The sequence below is a fragment of the Dendrobates tinctorius genome, unplaced genomic scaffold, assembly GCF_039654945.1.
Source record: "Dendrobates tinctorius isolate UK_male_01 unplaced genomic scaffold, ASM3965494v1 ptg000007l, whole genome shotgun sequence".
NCBI lineage: Eukaryota > Metazoa > Chordata > Amphibia > Anura > Dendrobatidae > Dendrobates > Dendrobates tinctorius.
In genome coordinates, this window is record NW_027361675.1 from 39,057,726 (window position 1) to 39,079,453 (window position 21,728).

General features: G+C 42.9%; 2 protein-coding genes across 9 annotated transcripts in view; one reads left to right on the forward strand and one right to left on the reverse strand.

The window, feature by feature from the left end:
- Nucleotides 1–278: 278 nt before the first annotated feature.
- Nucleotides 279–18,268, reverse strand: PEX12 (peroxisomal biogenesis factor 12). 6 transcript variants are annotated; one of them, XM_073573662.1, is made up of 5 exons: nucleotides 17,921–18,058; nucleotides 17,203–17,285; nucleotides 14,932–15,138; nucleotides 13,557–14,092; nucleotides 279–6,552 (listed from the first exon to the last, which is right to left on the reverse strand). In XM_073573662.1, exons 3-5 carry the CDS (start codon nucleotides 15,055–15,057, stop codon nucleotides 6,165–6,167), a joined length of 1,050 nt encoding a protein of 349 aa, XP_073429763.1. In that variant the 5' UTR covers nucleotides 15,058–15,138; nucleotides 17,203–17,285; nucleotides 17,921–18,058; the 3' UTR covers nucleotides 279–6,164. The 6 variants fall into 6 exon arrangements, with proteins under 6 accessions (XP_073429763.1, XP_073429769.1, XP_073429774.1 ...); XM_073573668.1 differs by lacking the exon at nucleotides 17,921–18,058 and adding an exon at nucleotides 17,766–17,784; XM_073573673.1 differs by lacking the exons at nucleotides 17,203–17,285; nucleotides 17,921–18,058 and adding an exon at nucleotides 18,130–18,268.
- AP2B1 (adaptor related protein complex 2 subunit beta 1) overlaps nucleotides 18,137–21,728 on the forward strand; it is a 134,174-nt gene continuing 130,582 nt past the window's right edge. Inside the window, exon 1 of one of the 3 annotated variants that reach the window (XM_073573646.1) lies at nucleotides 18,137–18,273. The gene's annotated coding sequence lies outside the window, so the exon portion shown is untranslated. Of the gene's footprint in view, nucleotides 18,403–21,728 lie in introns of all 3 variants that reach the window. The other 2 variants (XM_073573650.1, XM_073573655.1) reach the window with 2 other exon arrangements.

Below are 21,728 nucleotides of genomic sequence, written 5' to 3' on the forward strand. Positions count from 1 at the left end.
ATGTTGGGCATCTCATAAATTCTACATCTTGAAAATAGTCCATGCAAGAAAAAAATTATGACTATGTAAAGTATTGGATCGGTGAGCACTTATTATGCTCCATATGGACAAAATGTGGTGCCAACACCTGAAAGTGTGCACAAAGCCTGAAAATGTGAACAGTACCAAGGAACGTAGGAGATACTTGGGAGAAACGGGGACCACTTAGTCCTCATGGAATAAGGTCAAATCAAATATTCACGATGGAATAATATTTAAAAAAAAATCCATTGCAAATATAAAATCAATAAAGCTTTATTAGTGCAAATGTATTTCATACTAATTTTCACCTAATAAAAATTATTTAAGCTACTGTACAAGTTTCTCATTCCCAACAAAATGATTTTGTCTCCGACCTAATTTACTCTCTAGCTGGGTAGCTGAGATCTAAGCAATGCCTCCCTTTTCCTTGTCAACTATACGTACATCTACATAGATAACATGCCACAGTTAGAAAAAATATACGCTTTTTAGTATTTTATTTTTGAGCCTGCAATGACTTTTCCGTACCACAACTTGCACCAAGAAACACCACCATCATGAATGGTTTACTGCCCCCATAAAAAAAGTGATGGCATAGCACTAGGATGTTTTATCACTTCATGATCAATAGGTTTCCAACCATTAGGACTCGCCCTCCTGATCCTGAGAAAGAAGGGGACAGCACTGCGGATTCTGCGCTGCATCATTCTCAATGTTATTCTCTATATAGCGGTGCTTAGACCAGAGGTACGTCTCTGCACAAATGTGTGTGCCTGTGCTGCAGCCCCTTCATTCTCAGTGTCTGTACAGTAACAATATATTGTCACTTTAAGATGGGGATATACCTTTAAAGAAACACTCAAAGTTTTTATTTTAGTATTTAATATTGCAGTCATATTATATAGCACTGTGCACTTACAATTACTTATTTTCCCTTTCTACCCAATAAATTCTTCTCTTTTCTCGGCTCTATGTAGGAACAGGAAGTCTTTCCTGTCCAAAAATCATTCACACCCCCACCTTTAACTTCTGACCCAGCTGCTCCCTCCCTCCCCATCCCAGCTAGGGACTTTTGCAGCAACTCATGGCTCATGCAGGGAAAATTTCCTACATAGAGCTTAGAAGGATTCAGCTAGTCTGTTTTCATTCACGTGATGTCATAGACCTAACGGAAAACAGAAGAATTAGCTGGGTGGAAAGGCAAAATGAGCAATTGTAAGTTGACAGTGATATAGTATGATCATTGCAATATTAAGAGAATAAAACCACTGATGAGAGTAGTTCTTCTTTAATATAGAGTAGTCTTGGTAGTGGCAATTTATGGTAGGAATATACCATTAGGGGCCTTTTAACAAGTTTATGACCTAGTCGGTATAACCACACTTCAAATACAGCTACTTGCCCTAGTTTTGGGTTACAGGTACAGACATGATGGAAATTAGCAGGATCTGACATGTGACATGACATCTGGCAAGCTCATGAGCACCCCCTTTAAATGTACCCCTGGCTTTTTAGACAGTTTTTTAGCACTACTGACATTATTGGTTGAAATCTGGCTTCAGTACTCAAGATCACCTACAATTTTGTATTACATTGGACTACAACTATAACACCTTACTTGAAATAAAAGCCTTGCGTAGCCTTAAGCTGTGTGCACGTGTTGTCATATGGTATAGATGCTGGCGCCGTCTCCTAGTTTTCCCAGGGAAAGCTGCATCAGGAAAACGCCATCGTTTAAGTGACGTCTTTTACTCTACCCTGCGATCAGAGTGGCTAGATCCAGAGCAGAAGCCGACCAGCGAGGGAGCAGGTCACTTCTTTTAACGCTCGATTCCGAACACTGAAATGGTTAAAGGAAGTGACATAAGATGGAATTTGTTGTGCACAGCAGTGTCGTTTTGGCTTTGCAGTGCACTACTTTCATTTCATGGGGTCACATTTGCAAGTGGATTACCGGCGAAATGTGCCTGAAAAAGACATTGCCATAGCCAGTCAAGTGTATTTTCAGACCGTACGCTGTCCGTTTGCGAATCTGATCACATGGACAGCCTGCAGATTGATTCAAGTAAATGGACTAGGTCGCATGAATGTCATATTTGCACCATCTGTATGGGATCTATACTCTAAGTATCAAATTTTACATAAGTTATACTTGGCTTCGCAATTTTTTTTTTTTTAATTATGGATGTCAAAAATATATGTAAAAAAAGGGCAACAAAAATACTCTATAGATGAAAAACAGGTAATTTCACTCTTGTCCGAGGTAAGGTTTAGGGCATTATTACATGAATGGGGAGAACTGCCGCTGTAATGATGTACTCGGACCTACTGAAATAAAAGGACAACTGTTCATCTTGGAAATCATGCCGCAGTACTGACATCTGCCCTACCACTGCTGGTCCTGTTAGTCTGTGCCATTGGGAAATCACTGCACTTGGCATTGAATACCTCCTCTTACAGCGATATGTAAAAATGTCGTACAACGGTGAACGTCTGTGTGAGAAGAGCAACCCGATTACCCAAGTCTTCAGTGCAGGTTAGGAAAAACACAAAAACTTCTCAAAAGCGAACATTAGGGATACCCAACAGACTAAATGCCGTCTCTCCCAACACCAATCACTGATGAGGTTGTACCCGGGATCCAAAAGTTGGGCATGCGATTTCAAGCGGTCTACAGTCCAAATACACATTATACTCGTAGTTCTCACATTTCCGTTGACTTTGATCTATTATGTAGTGGGGCCCTAATTTCCCTCATCCCTTGGATGACATCCAAGTGCATTCCAATTTCCGCGCACTGACAGAATGGAGAATTTTTCTTCCTCCATCTTATCCTCTAATAGAATCGGATCACACTCTGATCAGAGCGATTTGCATAATTGATCAGATTTTCTCGGATGAGAAAATCTACGGTCGTCTGCACCTGCCCTAATACAGGTAGGTCTGTAATAATGACACACTGGCGTTATACTATGTATGCACCATAGCTGACAGAGACCTATTGCTTCACATAAGGTGAATTCCTTTCAAATTTAGAAGTGCGGTCTAATGATCCTAAGGTAGCCTTACCCTGGAGCCATGGCATATGGAACAGCTTTCATACAAAATTATAATTACAGCATGTCTAGCATAGGACTAAACAGGCCATTTGATAAGAGGCTAGCATGTATGTGCACAGGGGATTTGTAACGCTTATGAAAATAATATGCTGATTAATAGACGGCATCCCCCAATTAGGCAGCTGGCTGTCCATCAGCAGGACACCAGTAGTCCTGCCCTGTCAACATGAAGACATACAGCTGCTCAGTTGCTTGCTAGGGAGCAGCTGTATCTATGGTAGGGGCGGTCAATGACCGAAGCCGCGTACGACAGACCGGTAGTTACCTCTGTTAGCAACTACATAGTTTTTTTTTTTAAATTCCCAGATATTCCCTTTAAGGGTATGTGCACACGCTGCGGATTGGGGTGCGGATTTGGCCGCTCGGATTTTGTCAAATCTGCAGGCAAATCTGCAGGTCAAAAGACCTGCGGATTGCTCTGCGGTTTTGCCCTGTGGTTTTTCATCTCCGCAATGGAGTAGATGGCAAACCGCAGCGGAATCCGCAGAAAGAACTGACATGTCAATTCTTTCTGCCGTTTCAAAACCGCGGAAAAATCCGCACGTCTGCACTGCGGTTTTGTATTCCCATAGGGAATAGTGGTACTGTACACCGCAGCAAAAACTGCTGCGGAACTGCAGCAAAATCCACAGCGTGTGCACACACCCTAAAGGAGTGGTCTCGGTCTTCAGTAGCACACTGTTACCTAGCTTCCCGATTGATAGATCAGGCCAGCACTCTTCAATGCTGCAAGCAGAGGGCGCTTTCCCGGCAGCATTGCAGGGGCACAGTGACACTGAAGCCGGTCAGCATCCGGAGCTAACAGTGCGCTCCATCAACCCTAACCAGTTTCAGAGCACTGCTTGCAAGTGCTATAGAAGCGCTTGTAAGCGCTGCACTTCTTGCCTAGCAGAGGCCAGTATTCTTAACAGCAAGCAGTACACAAATTAACAGAAGATCAAGGATAGGAAGATGATGGAGGGAGAAACAAGCAAATTGCAAATTTGCTTAATTTCTCATGGTATAATCTCTTCCTAGCGTTAAACATAACCTTTCAAATGGGGCCCACACACACATTTGGGTAGTCAGACGATCCTGATTTTTACCCCAACAGCACACTGGGGTTAAGGTAAAGAAGGGACAGGTATATTGGGTGTTCTTATACCTGATCCTTAGTTCCTACAGGGGATTAGTTCTGAAATGTTTAGGACCTCTTACCTTCACCGGCAAGCGCTTTCTGCCGAAACCTGCATCCTGACAGGCATGATGTGCTAACTACCTATTTACACCTTGTCCTTCACATCACTTTAACTTTTACATAATCTAGAACTTTATGTTAAAGGGAACCTGTTATCAGGATATTAGACCCCTGTAATAATGAGATCATCCATACATTGTTTGTACTATTTCATTTGAAAAGTGAAGAGAGATCTAGCCTTGACGTTTTCATCAAAATACAGAGGTGGACACTGCCTTTCTAGCTTTATTAGTGACTTGCTCCACCCTGCCTGAGATTCCAGAGGGAGCAGCGCATGCACAAGTAAGCTCCTACTGAGGTAGCGGGCAAAGAAAAAGGGAGAGGCTGGGGACCCAGAAGTGATGTGCTGCCCCCTGCTCTTATGATCTGAAATTTTTTTTTTACAATTTTCAAACAAGGTATCGCTCCAGTAAGCAAAGGGTTTTTACACACACACACACACACACACACACACACACACTTTGGAGGGGGGGGGGGAAATCTACTATCGTGATGACAGGTTCCCTTTAAATCATATTATGGCTCCTCCTTTGAGAATGGGGCCAGAATTTATCACAGTCTAGAATATCAATCAATATATTGCCTTTGTAAGTCACACTATTGCATAGCTAAATATAGAAAAAAAATGCTATTTTCAAGGTAAATACTCATCTTTCCCATTAATAACCGTGATTGTACGCTCTAGAGACAATTGGTAAAACCTTCTAACTTGTGCAATATTGTTCATCTATATTTGTCTCACATTCTACTTGTAAATATATTGCTGTTAGGCTATGTGCACACGGTGCGGATTCTGCTGTGGGTCCGCAGCAGATTTAGGTGCGTTGTACAGTACCATTGTTTTCAATGGTAAACTGGAAAACGCTGTGCACATGCTGCAGATTTTTCCGCACGATTTTGCTGCGGTTTATAATCCGCAGCATGTCAATTCTTTTGTGCAGAAACGCTGCGGTTTCACACCTCATCCATTATCAGGTGTAAAACTGCAGGGCAAAACCGCAGGACTTTAGGCGGTTTTCACTACAAAATCTGCAGAGCCAAAAGACTCCATGTGCACACGATGCAGATTTGCAGCGGATTTTACAGCGCAGAAACGTTGCATATCCGCATTGTGATGTACAGTAGCCTTAAAATCAAAGAAAAAAAAAACCGCTGTGCAGACGCTGCGGATTTTTCCGCGCGGTTTTCCTGCGGTACAAAATCCGCAGCATGTTACTTCTTTTGTGCGGTTTTCCATCTCCCCTGTCACCAAATCCGCAGGGGGAAAACCACAGTGGAAAACCGCAGGAAAAATGGAAGAAATCCGCAGGAAAAATGCAGGTCATTTGACCTGCGGATTTCTTCCATTCTGCGCGGAAAAATCTGCAGGGCTAAAAAGTCCGTCTGCACTCAGCCTAAGAAGTAAAATCACACAAATGGATTAATTGTAAATAAATTATTATGTCAATCCCTTCAACAGAACCTCTGCATCTAGATTCTAATAAGGAACATGCTAAATAGCTCATTAGGTTTCTGCACAGAAATCAGAAAAATTAATTTTAATTACACAATACTGGAAATTCCCATGCCATCTTTGTAGACTCTTGCTGTAGGTCAGGCCTCCGTCTAACAGAACCGGGCAAATCCCAGAAGCAAAAGTAGTTTATGTGCCTAGAACTCGCTACTACTGGTGACTATGTTGGATATTCTCTATTGGAAGTTTCTATTGCCAGGCTACTGAAGTCAGATTGTCTTGTGGAGAGGTCTACTTGGCTTCCAAAGTCAACAGTGTTTTATCTGATCCTAGTCTAGCCATCGGGGGTGTAGAGTCGTATTAGATGCTGCAGCTCGGTTGGGTAGCCGCTCACTGGACAGCGCTGGTGATTTTTCACATAGTAATAAGCACACCGGTAGCAGAAAACATATCCCGAGGTGCCAAGAGCTGTATCGTTAACTCTTACTTTACGACAAAGTGGGCAAACAGTCTTTAATTTCGGCAGGAGGGGAGAATAGGTTTCCAGGTCAAAATGAATAGGAGCCGACGGCGCGGGCAATGCAGTCAGAGACTTAACAGTCTCCTGGTTTTCGGCAGAGTACCACCATTCTAGAAACTGCAGGAAGAAAACTCCTAGTGATAGGCTGGACGATAATGTCATAGACACGCCGCCGAGAGCTTTCTTCAATACGCCACCGACACTGGGGAGAAAGAAAAAGCATTAAAATCATGAGTTGTTAAAATCCAAAATATAAAAATTAAAACCTCTTAAATCATTTTTTTTTGAAGTGCAAGGTCTCATGCACATAGCCATAATAGTACTTTGAACAACCTTCCATCTTCTAGCATCAGGCAAGCACATGCAAGTAAATGGCCGTGTGTTAGATGATTGAATGTTTGAACTATGTAGTCTCAGATGCTCCACAAAGAAAGAGTTTCAGGAACGCAGGGACAAGGAAGCTAGCTGGATTCAGCCACATTAAAAGCATCGCTTGCAAGCTCTATATAGCAAAGAGCTTGTAAGCACCGCCCTCCTTGCCTAGGAGACTGGCTACTATAGAAAGACTGCAGAGGTAGCTAATCACCTAGGCATGGAGCTGGAAACTCTGAAAGCAAAAGTCCATCCATTCTTAAGATTTTTTTTTTTTTTTTTTTAAATAAATCTAGTCACTTGTTTTTACAAACACTTTGCAGTTGTACTAAGAAAAATATATTGTTAGAAATACTCGCACTATTCACACTTCTTAAACATACAGGCAGAAAGGTATAGGAGCAAAGACAAGTTGCAAGGGGAAAAATAAACAAACTAACAGTTGTTATTAATGGTAGTGGTCACACATACAGACACATCGCTTTACGTTTGAAGCATCAATATAATATGCACTTATACCTGTACATCATGCACTATGCGATAGTGATCTATTTCCAATAACCACCCACTTATATATAGAGAACTGGCTACAGCCAGCAAATATAGTCCAACAGTCTTATAAAGTTGACATAGAGGATATAGTTTTTCCTCAACTTGAAATTGTTGTTACAAACTTTTAACTAAGGATGATGCTGTAAGGTCTGCACACGGTCTTGTATCCGATATATACCTTGAAGGCTGTGGTGATCGTAGATTTCATGCAATTGTCTTTGATCCTAAGATCCCAGGAGTAAATATACATGAATCAATTCTTATGCCATTGGTTGATAGGACCAAGGTGTTCATGTGCCAAATACCTTCGCATCCAATTTGCAGTTGAGGTATGGAAATTGATTCCACCAGTCCAGAAGAAAAATCCAGGTATTCAATACAGGCATTCATAGTCGTGTTCCTATCCACCAATGACATAAGTATTGATTCATGTCACATGAACTGATTACACCTGGGATATTACTATCAAAAACAATTACATGAAATCTACGATCACAACAGCCTTTTAACGTATATACCTGATACAAGACCGTGTGCAGACCTTACAGCAAGACCTTACTTTGTTAAAGATTTGTGACAACAAATTCAAGTTGAGGAAAAACTATATCATCTATGACAACTTTATAAGACTGTTGGACTATATTTGCCAGCAGTGGCCAATTATCTATATATAAATGGGTGGTTATTGGAAATCGATCACTATCGCATAGTGCATGATGCACAAGTATAAGTGCATATTATGTTGACACTTCAAACTTACACAGACTACGTGTTATGTGTGACCACTACCATTAACAACAACTAATGGTTATTTTTTTTCCCAGGTTGTATGTATACCCTTTTGTGTTCTAGTGTGGATGGCATTTATTAGAGCTAATACCATATATATTCTGTCACGGTTCCACCCCTCACAGTGTGTCTGGGATGCAGTTACTGACAGCTTGGCCATCCAATCTGGTACAGGAGCGAGCTGAGCTGTCAGTGTGTTGATTGACAGCTCAACTATCCAATCAGACTGGGAGGCATCAGCTGTCTCCATGTGTTCATTATTCCAGTTAATGGCCATGCTTCTTAACTGAGCTGTGTCTCCCAGGACTCTGCCAGACATACATTAAGCTTGTGTGTCTTGAGTTCTGTATGGCTTGATCTTTGGATGCCTGACCTTGGACTTCGTTCTGACCATCCGACTGTTTAACCCCTTCAGCTCTGATCAGTTATCCTCTGGGTACTCTGACCCCAGAACGTTACCAGACTACGCTTTTGTCTCTTCCTTCTGTTTATGATGTACCCTCCTGGCTTCTGACCTTAGACTCCTTGATCACTCTGACTCATGGCTTGGCCGTGAGAAGTGACTAGCGTCATATATTCACACACTGTAGCGCCGAGACATTAAAAAAAAAAAAAAAAAAAAAAAAAAGTCTATTAAATGTAAACTTTGCAGTTTTACCCATTTAAAAATGAGAAAACCACAACACTGCTGTTTTGCCTATACAGTGCAGCGTAGGCTATTATGAAATAATTATGTAGATGTCTGTGTGTACCTGTTTTAGTTGATCATGCCTAGGTTGTCTGCCATTTTGATTATTTTTCCCCTCTGATATGGTTCGCCTAATGCAGACAATATTTACCAGGACGCCAAGTTCTCATTATAATGCTCTTACTCCTATTGAATGGCAGCCAGCAATAGAAAAGTGACATAGGACTGCTGTCTCCTGATGTGTATACAGTAGAGTCTCTGTGTCTCCTATATATTTTATTAGTGCTGGAGGGGAGCTATGTTTCACACTGGCTATTGGCTTCAGTGAAGTTTTGCTCCAGCACACTAAGTGCCGAGAGAGGTTGATTAGCCATTTTTCTTTAAGGGCTTGGTTTTTGTGGACAACCATATAGCTGGTGGGAGGTTGTCCACATTATCTACACTCCAGGGTGTGATCTGGGGCTAAATAGTTGGCCTCCAGAGGTATCCAGTGTGTTGTAGAGTGTAACACCAGGAAAGTGCTTGTGTTGGTGCTAACCCTGAGTGGGGCAGATCCCCGCACACGTACAGACTGTGAGATACCATTTTGTGATGTTTTCCTGTTTCGCCCAAATGGCAGTGTTTATTTTACTTGACCATGGTTTATGTCGCACATACCTATATTATAATTAGTGGTAGATCAGCTTACTCAGCAGTACACGGAGGTAGAAACGGGAACACTGTCTCCAAGTCCTTCACTGGTTTATTATAAACATACGGCATAAACCAGTGCAAAGTAAAAAATGAACACGGCCTTTCAGGCAAAACAAAGCTGTATACAGTCTGTGTAGCTGCTGGGATCTGCCTGCTCAGCATAACCAATAACACACGGTTCCGTTTTTTTAGCCCATACTATAAAACAGAGCTCTCGTCTGCAGGCACACCAAACACCTTATGGCTGAAAAGGCTGGCTAGCTATCTTCTAAACGCCACCCTGGGATGGAGATATGGAGAACAACCTCCCTCCCATCCAAACTTCTAGGCTTCAAATCACTGAAGCTAATAGCCTCAGTGAAGTGTGTGTGTGGTTACTTCCAGCCACATTTTGACTAGACTGCCTGACATCACTCAGTACACTTGCAGCGAGTGAGGCTGTGCCCATCTAATCAGTAAGTGACCGCATGCATACAAATCACATACTTGGTGGTCACAAGCCCACCGCCGGAGAATCCTCACAGCGCGCAGTGTGAGTTTTCACAAGTCTTCAGTACCAGAGTGACACTACAGACTTGTAAGGTCGGGCAATCCCAAAAGCCTGTCTCATCCACTATATCACTGCTCGCTTATATAAAGCAGAAAGGATGGGACAGATTTATGAAACCTCAACCAAATCACAATATGTTTAGTTGCTGTGGGGAGGGGAGAATAGGATAGGTAAGGACGTGTTCTTTAACCTTGCAGGGAAATAGCTGTGTTAGCTACAAGAAAGCACAGTCTGTCCAGAACTAAGTGACTGTACAAGGGAGCAGCTTTTACAGAACCCTGCAGCAGCACAGCATGGCCACCGAGTGTGAATACAGCCCAACGGAACACCGCTGTACTTCTATACCTCAGATTTCAAACAAAAACGTGAAAATTGTGGCATGCATCAATGGCAGTGCATAAAGCCTCTGAACTCAGTTTGCTATTTTATAGTCATATAGGTGATTGACAGTCACCCCGGCTCTACATATATACAGCCTCCTGCACAAGGCTTGGCTGTGTGTACAGGGCCGAATGATAAACAGTCATTAATGATTGATAGTAGAGACAGCCTGTGTAATTATGAATAATTGTAACCACGTCATCACTAATAGCAGCATAACATAAGCTGCCGTGTGATCTTCATGTGACTTGTAACTCTCTAGTCTCATTCAGGTATAAAAACAGGACCCTGACCAACATCGGTACCTGAACCATGTAGAGCCGGGGCAACTTTAAATCGCCTAAATTAAGTTTTGGAATGGGGGGGGGGGGGGGGGAAATAAAAAGGGACCACACAAGAACTTATGCGACACGTTTTCCACCATAGTAAACAGATCAAGACAGAAAAATGACGACCGTTCACCCTCGGCTGGCAGCTGCCGTGTAGTAAAAGCTTAGAGCTGTTGTGGCTAACCACACATTCCAAAATCTAGGGGAAAGTCTTTAATTAGGGGGATATCATCAGAAAAGTTGTCACCATGTCACATCCTTCCGAACATGAGGTGCAATTACGAGTTCACTCTCTGAAAGGAAAAGGCAGCTCCTTGTTTTTGCTTTAAAAAATAAAAAAGGATCATTTATATGATGCCATAAATTGCACAAAACTTACCAGTATAACAGTAGCCACAGAATGGTCACCCAAATAATTACTCAGGGGCACACAGGGGCAAACACTTTGTAACCAGTCTGGCCCGAGAAGGCTGACCTGACCAGCTCATCTGGCATGGCTGGAACAAGACATTGCTTTGATGTTGAATTCCTTTTGATACACCTATACTATCAAGTGAATTCAAGGGAATCTATCATCAGGAAATGGCCTATTGTTTAAACCCCTAATGACCGGAGCTTTTTTCGGTTTTGCATTTTCGTTTTTTGCTCCCCTTTTTTCCAGAGCCATAACGTTTTTATTTTTCCATCAATATGGCCATGTGAGGGCTTATTTTTTGCGGGACGAGTTGCACTTTTGAACAATACCATTGTTTTTAACTTGTAGTGTACTTGAAAACAGGAAGAAAATTCCAAGTGCTGTGAAATTGCAAAAAAAGTGCAATCCCACATTTGTTTTTTGTTTGGCTTTTTTGCTAGGTACACTAAATGCTAAATCTAACCTGCCATTAGGATTCTCCAGGTCATTGTGAGTTCATAGACACCCAAAATGTCTAGGTTGTTTTTTATCTTAGTGGTGAAAAAATTCCAAAGTTTGCTAAGAAAAAAAAAAAAAAGTGCAATTTTCCGAGACCAGTAGCGTCTCCATTTTTTGTAATCTCGGGTTGGGTGCGGGCTTATTTTTTGCATGCCGGGCTGACGTTTTTAATGATACCACTTTTGTGCAGATACGTTCTTTTGATCTACGTTATTGCATTTTAATGCAATGTCGCAGCAACAAAAAAAAAAACAAGATTCTGGCGTTTTGATTTGTTTTCTCACTACGCCATTTAGCGATCAGGTTAATCCTTTTTTTTTTTTTTTTTTATTGATAGATCAGCGATTCTGAACGCGGCGATACCAAATGTGTAGGTTTGATTTTTTTTTTATTGTTTTATTTTGATTGGGGCAAAAAGGGGGGGGGGGGGGTGATTTAAACTTATGTTTTTTTTTAAATACTTTTTTTTGTTTTTTTACTTTTAGCATGCTTCAATAGCCTACAGAGGAGGCTAGAATCTCCCATACTTGATCAGCTCTGCTACATATAGGCGATGCTCATTTCCGGCTGCGTGCCAGAAGTACTAGTTAAGTGCCCGCTGTCAGCGTTTGACAGCGGGATTTAACTAGTTATTAGGAACGGGTGGATCGCGATTCCGCTCGCGCCTATTGTGGGCACATGTCAGCTGTTTTAACAGCTGACATGTCGCGGCTTTGAGGTGGGCTCACCACTGGAGCCCACCTCAAACCACTGATCCCGTCAGCGGTCAGTAAGGGGTTAAACAACATTTTTGTGTTACATGTATTAAAGAAAAAAAAGGCAGTCTTGCAAATGATGCCACTGTTTTTTTCCACCTTACTCCCCACTCATGCTTCCCTGTCCTTTCAGAAAGGGTCTATATGTTTTCACAGGCAGGATTACAATGACAGATAACACCACTATACACGACTTATACACAGGATCCACCAATCACAACACATGATATAATATTTGATCCAGCAAAAGCAAACATATGGTTGGGGGGGGGGGGGGGTCTGACCATTGTGGTCATGTACATTTGTCGTTTCCTGAAACAGGAAGTTAAGAGTCTAGAAAAAGCCAGATGCCAATGTGAAAGCTGAAACATCTCTATTTGTAATACAGATTGTGTTATGTAAAAATCAAAGACAAGATATATTTAACATAAAATGCTGATTTAAACCAATAGGTAATTTTTTGATGATCACTTCCCTGAAGAAAAAAAAAAAAAAAAAAAAAACCTGACCACATAGATGATCAAAAACGTTGGTTTCTGTACTGGAGATGTGTTAGTAATGAAAGTACTGGAGATTTGTTAGTAATAAAAAAAAAAAAAAAAAAAAAGTAGCATCTGTTTGGCTACTTTCACACATCAGATTTTTCCAACAGGCAGGATCTGGAGTCACTCCGGATCTGGAGTAAATTGTGGAAAACTGATGAAACGGATCCGTTTTTCCGTCGAATCCCTCTAGCCTCACTGGCATTGTTTATCTCTGTTTACTGGGGGCTGGCCAACTGGATCTGAGCATGCTCAGACTTGAAAAACTGGATCCGGTGGCCGGATCCGTCTTTTTCCGGATTCGGCACATTCCGGCGCCTATAGACTTGCATTGTATCAAAAAGCCAGAAGCTCCGGATTCGGCGCTGTCCGGTTTTTCGCCGCAGACAAAAAAAACGTTATTTGAGACTTTTTTTCCAGACGCCGGAATCAAGATTTTAGCTGGATCCGGTGAAAACCAGAAGAAACGGAAGGCCATGAGGCGCGATCCGCCGCCAATACAATTCAATAAGAAAAAAACCTGTTCCGGCGGCAGATTTCGCCGGTCCCGATTTTCTAAAAATAGCTGGATCCTGCCTGTTGGAAAAAACCTGATGTGTGAAAGTAGCCTAAACCAGAACGACTGGATGTATTCCAACTTACCTGAAAGCAGACGGTGTTGAGGGCGTCTTTTCTGAAGATGCATCCATGGCTTGTAGATCTTCCAGTGTAAGCCTAGCAAGCTGCACCCCTGCCAAGCGGAGCAGCGGAGAGTGATGACTTGTGTTCCACAAAATATACCTCAGCTGGTAGAAGAGAAAGCAGCCTTCCCAGGACAGTTTCACAAAGGGGTAAGCAGCAAGAAATGCCTTATAGAACCTTTTACTAAAAGATGTTGGGTTCTGTATTGAATAATCCTCTTCCTCTCGCAGTCTGTTAATAAATTTCTCCAGTTTCACCCGTAGATATGGTACGAGTACCAGTAGCACAAGGGACCTCCAGTACTCTTTCCGCTGCAGAGTGCGATGTCCACCACTGTCTCCCGCGACCACTCTTTTCAGTCCGTAGAAGTTCTCAGAGAAAGAGGCATTGGCCCATGATAAGTAATGCTGCTGGAGAAGCAGGTCCAGCAGGGTATAGAGCTCGTCAAACCATCTCCACAATGGCCCAAAGCGTGCAGGGTTCGATTCTGCAAGGACCTGTGAATTAAGCCTACAATTAGTAGTACATAATGTATTTATGGTCCACCCCTGATTCCTTACTTAAGCTTTATTCACACATACAAGTCATATTGTGTCGTAGATGCATTATTTTTTTACAAATGACAAACAATATTGAGGGTTTCCTGCAGAAAAGTAGATGCCAAGAAGATGGAAAGTTCATCTTTTGGACACCTTTCGCCTTTTTCCCCCCTGTATGCAGGTGTAACCCACAGAATGCATAGCATTTTCCTAATGTGAGCCATAATGTGAGCCATAATGGAAGTAGGTCTTAGATTAACACATTGTGGGCATACCTTTTATTAGGTGGCATAGAAGGGCACTGTCCAAAACAAGTACTAAAACAATTCCAGCAGACTGCTCAATAATATTGGTCATGCATACGGTACCAGAGGTATATAGCTGTACATTACCAGACCAGTGCTGCTACTCCACACTATATATTGTTTCCCCTGTCCCTTGCCATTCTCCTGGCTTTCCCTGTTTAGCTGCAGTGGTCACATTTCATCTAAGCAAGAAAAATAGAATAGTTGAGACTATTGAAGTCAGTCAATCAGCAGCCAGCCGATGTCACTTACCAGAAGTGGAGTCAAGGAGGCAGGCGGCGGACAATGCATGGAGCAACGCCCATCTATTACATGTATTTTATTTTCCTACCACCATTGGTTAATTGGTAAATTAATAAAATGTAGTGAACAATCCTTTTAAATTGCCCTACTGAATGCTTATTTCATGTGTGTGGACTCAGGAAAACTGGGCGATTTGACAGCTATGCAGACTGATCAAGATCTACAACCGGATTAGCGTTGAGCCCTTACCTTGATGATGTGATGAAGTGCAGGCCTCACCGCTGCCATCAAGCTCTCCTGAGCCACAACTTCAAATATAGAGGGTCGGTTATCATCGGGGGTGGCTGTAGTGATGTGAGCTCCACGTTCCGCCATTTTTAAAATTGTATTTTGTCCTCAAAATTTTTCTTTAAATTCAAAAAGCGTTTACTCTATGATATTTTTTATAGGAAAATCCTGCAAACAAATTGAATAATTAATTTCCCCCTTATGTTAGTTAACATACATGCTTTATTAATTAAGGAAATACGTTGGGGAGCAGATATGAATGTGTAATGCGCTGAAACTAGTATATTTAATATTAGGATAATATTAAGCCATTGTCTGGGAGATTTAAGGTGTTATCCAGGCATACTCTTCCACCCCATCTAACATTAGGCGTTGAGAGATTCAAAGGATTCAAATGTCAAAGCAATTGTGACAAGCCCAGAAAATATTGTGCGCAAGTCCTTTAATTAAAATATAACCTGTGTACGTCACTTGCCGGGCATTTTATGGCATCCACAACTCTACTGCCTTACCACATCTGACATCAGATTAGGTGGGAGAACCTAGTTGGACATCCCCATAGAGTAGTGTGTGCCATATATTGCAATGGATGCATGATTCTGAAAAAAATTGCACCTAGGGTTAATCACTAGTTTTCTAAACAGAAAGGTTTTGAAAAACATCAAAATTGTTTCTACATTAAAAAATTTTTTTTTTCCAGAAAATAGAGAATGCAATAAAATCATAAACTCAGGAGGTTCACCCTACTGTAGCCCTCTGCTACAAGGGTCCAGCAGTAACGATTTTCCGACTACCCTTACGTGACAGTCTCAGCCAATAACTAGTCTCCAAAATAACGGTAGTACCTTCGACCTGTGACTAGCCAAGAGTATATCGAATATCATCACTACAAGAATTAAAAATGGCAGGAACCAACAAAATCGGGATGGTGGAACAGCAAGTACAGTCATTTACCAGCCTATTATAAAGCGTACCTGTCATGTGGTCGGTCAACGCAGAGTTGGGTTTATTATTACCTAAACTTTTCAAGATAACATCTGCACAATGCAGAGGAGAACTTGTAATATATTTTATAAAGCCACCATTCCATGATATTGGGCAGTTTAACATCTTCTCTGATTGTCTTCTGGCCATTTTTCTAAAATTTTGGACAAACCTTTTGAAGGTATGAGTTTCAGTATTAATGCGTCCCTAGGAAAGCCATGTATATGTAAATCGGTCATGATCTCAGGAACATACCCCTTTTCTTTTAAATACTCTGATCTGAATCAGAACCCCACCAGTCACAAAGCAACAAGTAGGCATATGTGAAAGGCCATACAAGTCCCACTATTAACGCCTTCCCGATGTGGAACGTATTAGTAGGACACATGTTAAAAGCAGTATAGGGAGCGGAAGTTAGAAGCCTAGCCCACAGCATACTCAGCAGAATCTGACTGCAATATACTCGGCATCTGCAAGGAATTGAAGCAAGCGAACGTAAGCTCCGATTGATGATGTTATCCTCTTAAGGGACAATGTCAATCTCTGATAGCGGCACTTAAAGTGTGAGATTCCAGGGGTACACTATAGCAGGCACCTATAGCCTCTCCCATCCCTTACCATGGCAGTCAGAGGCTTCAGAGAAGGCCGTGATTTTACCTATATATTGCAGTATATAGAACAAGAGCTCATATAATCATAGGTTTAAGTCCCCAAGGGGAACCCAAAAAAAAAAGCCCTGAAAATATTAGTCACACCTTTTTCATACTTTATAAGGTTGAAGGTAGACATAAGTCCATTGAGTTCAACCTATAGCCTAACATGTTGATCCAGAGGAAGGCAAAAAAAACAACCATGAAGCAGATGCTATATGCCTCCATATTAGGAGAAAAATTCCTTCCCGACTCCACATGTGGCCATCAGAATAGTTCTTTTAATCAACATCCCACTACATTCTGTTTTCAGGCCCCCTTGAACTTGTGTAGTGATCGTAAAATCAACTATTACAATTGCATGTGACAGAGTCCCATAGACTCATTTCTCTTACAGTAAAAAAATCAGCATGTGATTAGGATTAACCCTTTTTTCCTCTAGACGTCGAGGATGCCCCTCTTGTCATCATCTCTGGCTCTGTCCTGTCCCTTCATATATTTCTACATTGCAATAAGATTGGAAAAATAAAAAGCTTAGGGGCAAACTGAATAACCCCATGTTGGATAACATGTCTCGGTGCTGCGGTTCACACATTACCTTAATAACATTGATAGGTCCTCTTTGCACCCGCTCTAGTTAAACTATGTCCTTCTTATACACCGGAGCCCAACAGTATTTCCCTGATCATATAAAAAAAAATAAAAAAATTTTAAATGAAAGAATTGCCATTTTCTTTTTTATTTTGGTTGACGCACAACCCCGCCAGGAAAAAACAATTACACAATCAAAACATCAGCTCACCATGCAGAAAACAAACCTCCACTCAGCGCCATCAATGGAAAAATAGAAACGCTATGGCTTCAGAAACACAGGGACACAGACAACAGATGGCGTCCTGAAGAATAATGTCACCCAGTCATTTATGGCGCAAGGAACACCGTAAAAAGCAAAGACGGAAAGTTGCTAGGTCACGAAGGTGTTAAACAAGCGGAGTGTTTGGAAGCCACAGTGATATATGGGAGTGTATGACTATTTGGGAACACGGGCCATTTCTCCACTAAGTGACGGTGTAACGTAAGAACTGGATACCCCAATCCTCCGGTCCTGGAAGGACGTCTGTAAATGGGGGTGATCACAGTCTCACAGCCACCATTACTTACCTACAAAATGGTTCATTAATTCCAAGTTACACATCACTCAGAACAATCTGCACCCACCATGACAGTGACCACATCCTAACCACTGCCAGTAACACAGATGACAGCCCATTATTGCCCCCATAGTGGTGCTTCTCACAGAAGGGGCACATACTTACAGAAGGCAGGCTGCCAGCTCATTGCATGACTCCTGATGCAGCTGGAGGGCACACTGAGCATGCTAGGGTTAAAGGTGAGCGCACACGTGTAGCAGGTAATGAGCCATGCCGCAGCTGCTGCAGCACTGCTACTTTACAGCAGGGTGATACTTTGCACTTATCTCCGCCTTATGGAGGAAGAGCAGCAAAACAAACTGCGCCTCGCTTACAACATCGCTTTAGCAGGCGTCCTCCGCTTGGCACAGGCATTGACAGTCGCAGAAAGTTGACTTCCTGTGTTTGAACCGCAGACTCGGCTCTCTCGTGGAACGCAGGGAAGAACGGGTGACGTGTTTCCGCTGTTTGAAACGCAGGTGGGTGCTCTGCTGGAGAAGCTCTTGGTTTCCGGAGCCGCTGTCTGGCAGCTTGGTCTCTGCTTTCTGGGCTTGTCTCTTTCCGGCTGCCAGTTACACCCAGCTGCTGAGCCCTTGTGTTACCAGTAGGTGAGTACGACCAGGGTGAAGCTGGGGACAGTGAACCCGGCATAACGGGAGGGTGCAGGGAGCCGCCTGTATGAAGCAGCCAAGCTCTGATGTCATATGCCGTTGATGCCCCGTCTTATGTCTGTCTGGGGTGATGCTTTATACTCCAGACACCGTGTATAAATGAGGAAGGATGCAGTGGGAAGAATACAGAGGAAGACTGTCTGGTCCAATGTCATTAGTATGTCAGCAAGGCTGTCACTGTCTATAGGAGGCGCTATACATCACTGCATATACTCTGCAGGGTCATATATTAGTGTCTACTCCCACTGTGTCTATAGGAGGCGCTATACATCACTGCATATACTCTGCAGGGTCATATATTAGTGTCTACTCCCACTGTGTCTATAGGAGGCGCTATACGTCACTGCATACACTGCGGGGTCATATATTAGTGTCTACTCCCACTGTGTCTATAGGAGGCGCTATACGTCACAGCATACACTGTGCGGGGTCATATATTAGTGTCTACTCCCACTGTGTCTATAGGAGGCGCTATACGTCACTGCATATACTGTGCGGGGTCATATATTAGTGTCTACTCCCACTGTGTCTATAGGAGGCGCTATATGTCACAGCATACACTGTGCGGGGTCATATATTAGTGTCTACTCCCACTGTGTCTATAGGAGGCGCTATACGTCACTGCATATACTGTGCGAGGTCATATATTAGTGTCTACTCCCACTGTGTCTATAGGAGGCGCTATACGTCACTGCATATACTGTGCGGGGTCATATATTAGTGTCTACTCCCACTGTGTCTATAGGAGGCGCTATACGTCACTGCATATACTCTGCAGGGTCATATATTAGTGTCTACTCCCACTGTGTCTATAGGAGGCGCTATACGTCACTGCATATACTGTGCGGGGTCATATATTAGTGTCTACTCCCACTGTGTCTATAGGAGGCGCTATACGTCACTGCATATACTCTGCAGGGTCATATATTAGTGTCTACTCCCACTGTGTCTATAGGAGGCGCTATACGTCACTGCATATACTGTGCGAGGTCATATATTAGTGTCTACTCCCACTGTGTCTATAGGAGGCGCTATACGTCACTGCATATACTGTGCGGGGTCATATATTAGTGTCTACTCCCACTGTGTCTATAGGAGGCGCTATACGTCACTGCATATACTGTGCGGGGTCATATATTAGTGTCTACTCCCACTGTGTCTATAGGAGGCGCTATACGTCACTGCATATACTGTGCGAGGTCATATATTAGTGTCTACTCCCACTGTGTCTATAGGAGGCGCTATATGTCACAGCATACACTGTGCGGGGTCATATATTAGTGTCTACTCCCACTGTGTCTATAGGAGGCGCTATACGTCACTGCATATACTGTGCGAGGTCATATATTAGTGTCTACTCCCACTGTGTCTATAGGAGGCGCTATACGTCACTGCATATACTGTGCGGGGTCATATATTAGTGTCTACTCCCACTGTGTCTATAGGAGGCGCTATACGTCACTGCATATACTCTGCAGGGTCATATATTAGTGTCTACTCCCACTGTGTCTATAGGAGGCGCTATACGTCACTGCATATACTGTGCGAGGTCATATATTAGTGTCTACTCCCACTGTGTCTATAGGAGGCGCTATACGTCACTGCATATACTGTGCGGGGTCATATATTAGTGTCTACTCCCACTGTGTCTATAGGAGGCGCTATACGTCACTGCATATACTGTGCGGGGTCATATATTAGTGTCTACTCCCACTGTGTCTATAGGAGGCGCTATACGTCACTGCATATACTGTGCGAGGTCATATATTAGTGTCTACTCCCACTGTGTCTATAGGAGGCGCTATACGTCACAGCATACACTGTGCGAGGTCATATATTAGTGTCTACTCCCACTGTGTCTATAGGAGGCGCTATACGTCACTGCATATACTGTGCGGGGTCATATATTAGTGTCTACTCCCACTGTGTCTATAGGAGGCGCTATACGTCACTGCATATACTGTGCGGGGTCATATATTAGTGTCTGCTCCCACTGTGTCTATAGGAGGCGCTATACGTCACTGCATATACTGTGCGGGGTCATATATTAGTGTCTACTCCCACTGTGTCTATAGGAGGCGCTATACGTCACTGCATATGCTGTGCGGGGTCATATATTAGTGTCTGCTCCCACTGTGTCTATAGGAGGCGCTATACGTCACTGCATATACTGTGTGGGGTCATATATTAGTGTCTACTCCCACTGTGTCTATAGGAGGCGCTATACGTCACTGCATATGCTGTGCGGGGTCATATATTAGTGTCTACTCCCACTGTGTCTATAGGAGGCGCTATACGTCACTGCATATACTGTGTGGGGTCATATATTAGTGTCTACTCCCACTGTGTCTATAGGAGGCGCTATACGTCACTGCATATACTGTGCGGGGTCATATATTAGTGTCTGCTCCCACTGTGTCTATAGGAGGCGCTATACGTCACTGCATATACTGTGCGGGGTCATATATTAGTGTCTACTCCCACTGTGTCTATAGGAGGCGCTATACGTCACTGCATATACTGTGCGGGGTCATATATTAGTGTCTGCTCCCACTGTGTCTATAGGAGGCGCTATACGTCACTGCATATACTGTGTGGGGTCATATATTAGTGTCTACTCCCACTGTGTCTATAGGAGGCGCTATACGTCACTGCATATGCTGTGCGGGGTCATATATTAGTGTCTACTCCCACTGTGTCTATAGGAGGCGCTATACGTCACTGCATATACTGTGCGGGGTCATATATTAGTGTCTGCTCCCACTGTGTCTATAGGAGGCGCTATACGTCACTGCATATACTGTGCGGGGTCATATATTAGTGTCTGCTCCCACTGTGTCTATAGGAGGCGCTATACGTCACTGCATATACTGTGCGGGGTCATATATTAGTGTCTGCTCCCACTGTGTCTATAGGAGGCGCTATACGTCACTGCATATACTGTGCGGGGTCATATATTAGTGTCTACTCCCACTGTGTCTATAGGAGGCGCTATACGTCACTGCATATACTGTGCGGGGTCATATATTAGTGTCTGCTCCCACTGTGTCTATAGGAGGCGCTATACGTCACTGCATATACTGTGTGGGGTCATATATTAGTGTCTACTCCCACTGTGTCTATAGGAGGCGCTATACGTCACTGCATATGCTGTGCGGGTCATATATTAGTGTCTACTCCCACTGTGTCTATAGGAGGCGCTATACATCACGGCATACACTGCGAGGGGTCATATATTAGTGTCTACTCCCACTGTGTTTTTA

Bases quoted from the DNA above. Each gene is read 5' to 3' on its own strand.
- PEX12 (XM_073573673.1), bottom strand. From the start codon at position 15,057: ATGGCGGAACGTGGAGCTCACATCACTACAGCCACCCCCGATGATAAC. The intron at 14,093-14,931 runs GTAAGGGCTCAA...CTTAATTCACAG, and splicing joins CACTTCATCACATCATCAAG to GTCCTTGCAGAATCGAACCC. The intron at 6,553-13,556 runs GTAAGTTGGAAT...CTTTCTCCCCAG, and splicing joins TCAACACCGTCTGCTTTCAG to TGTCGGTGGCGTATTGAAGA.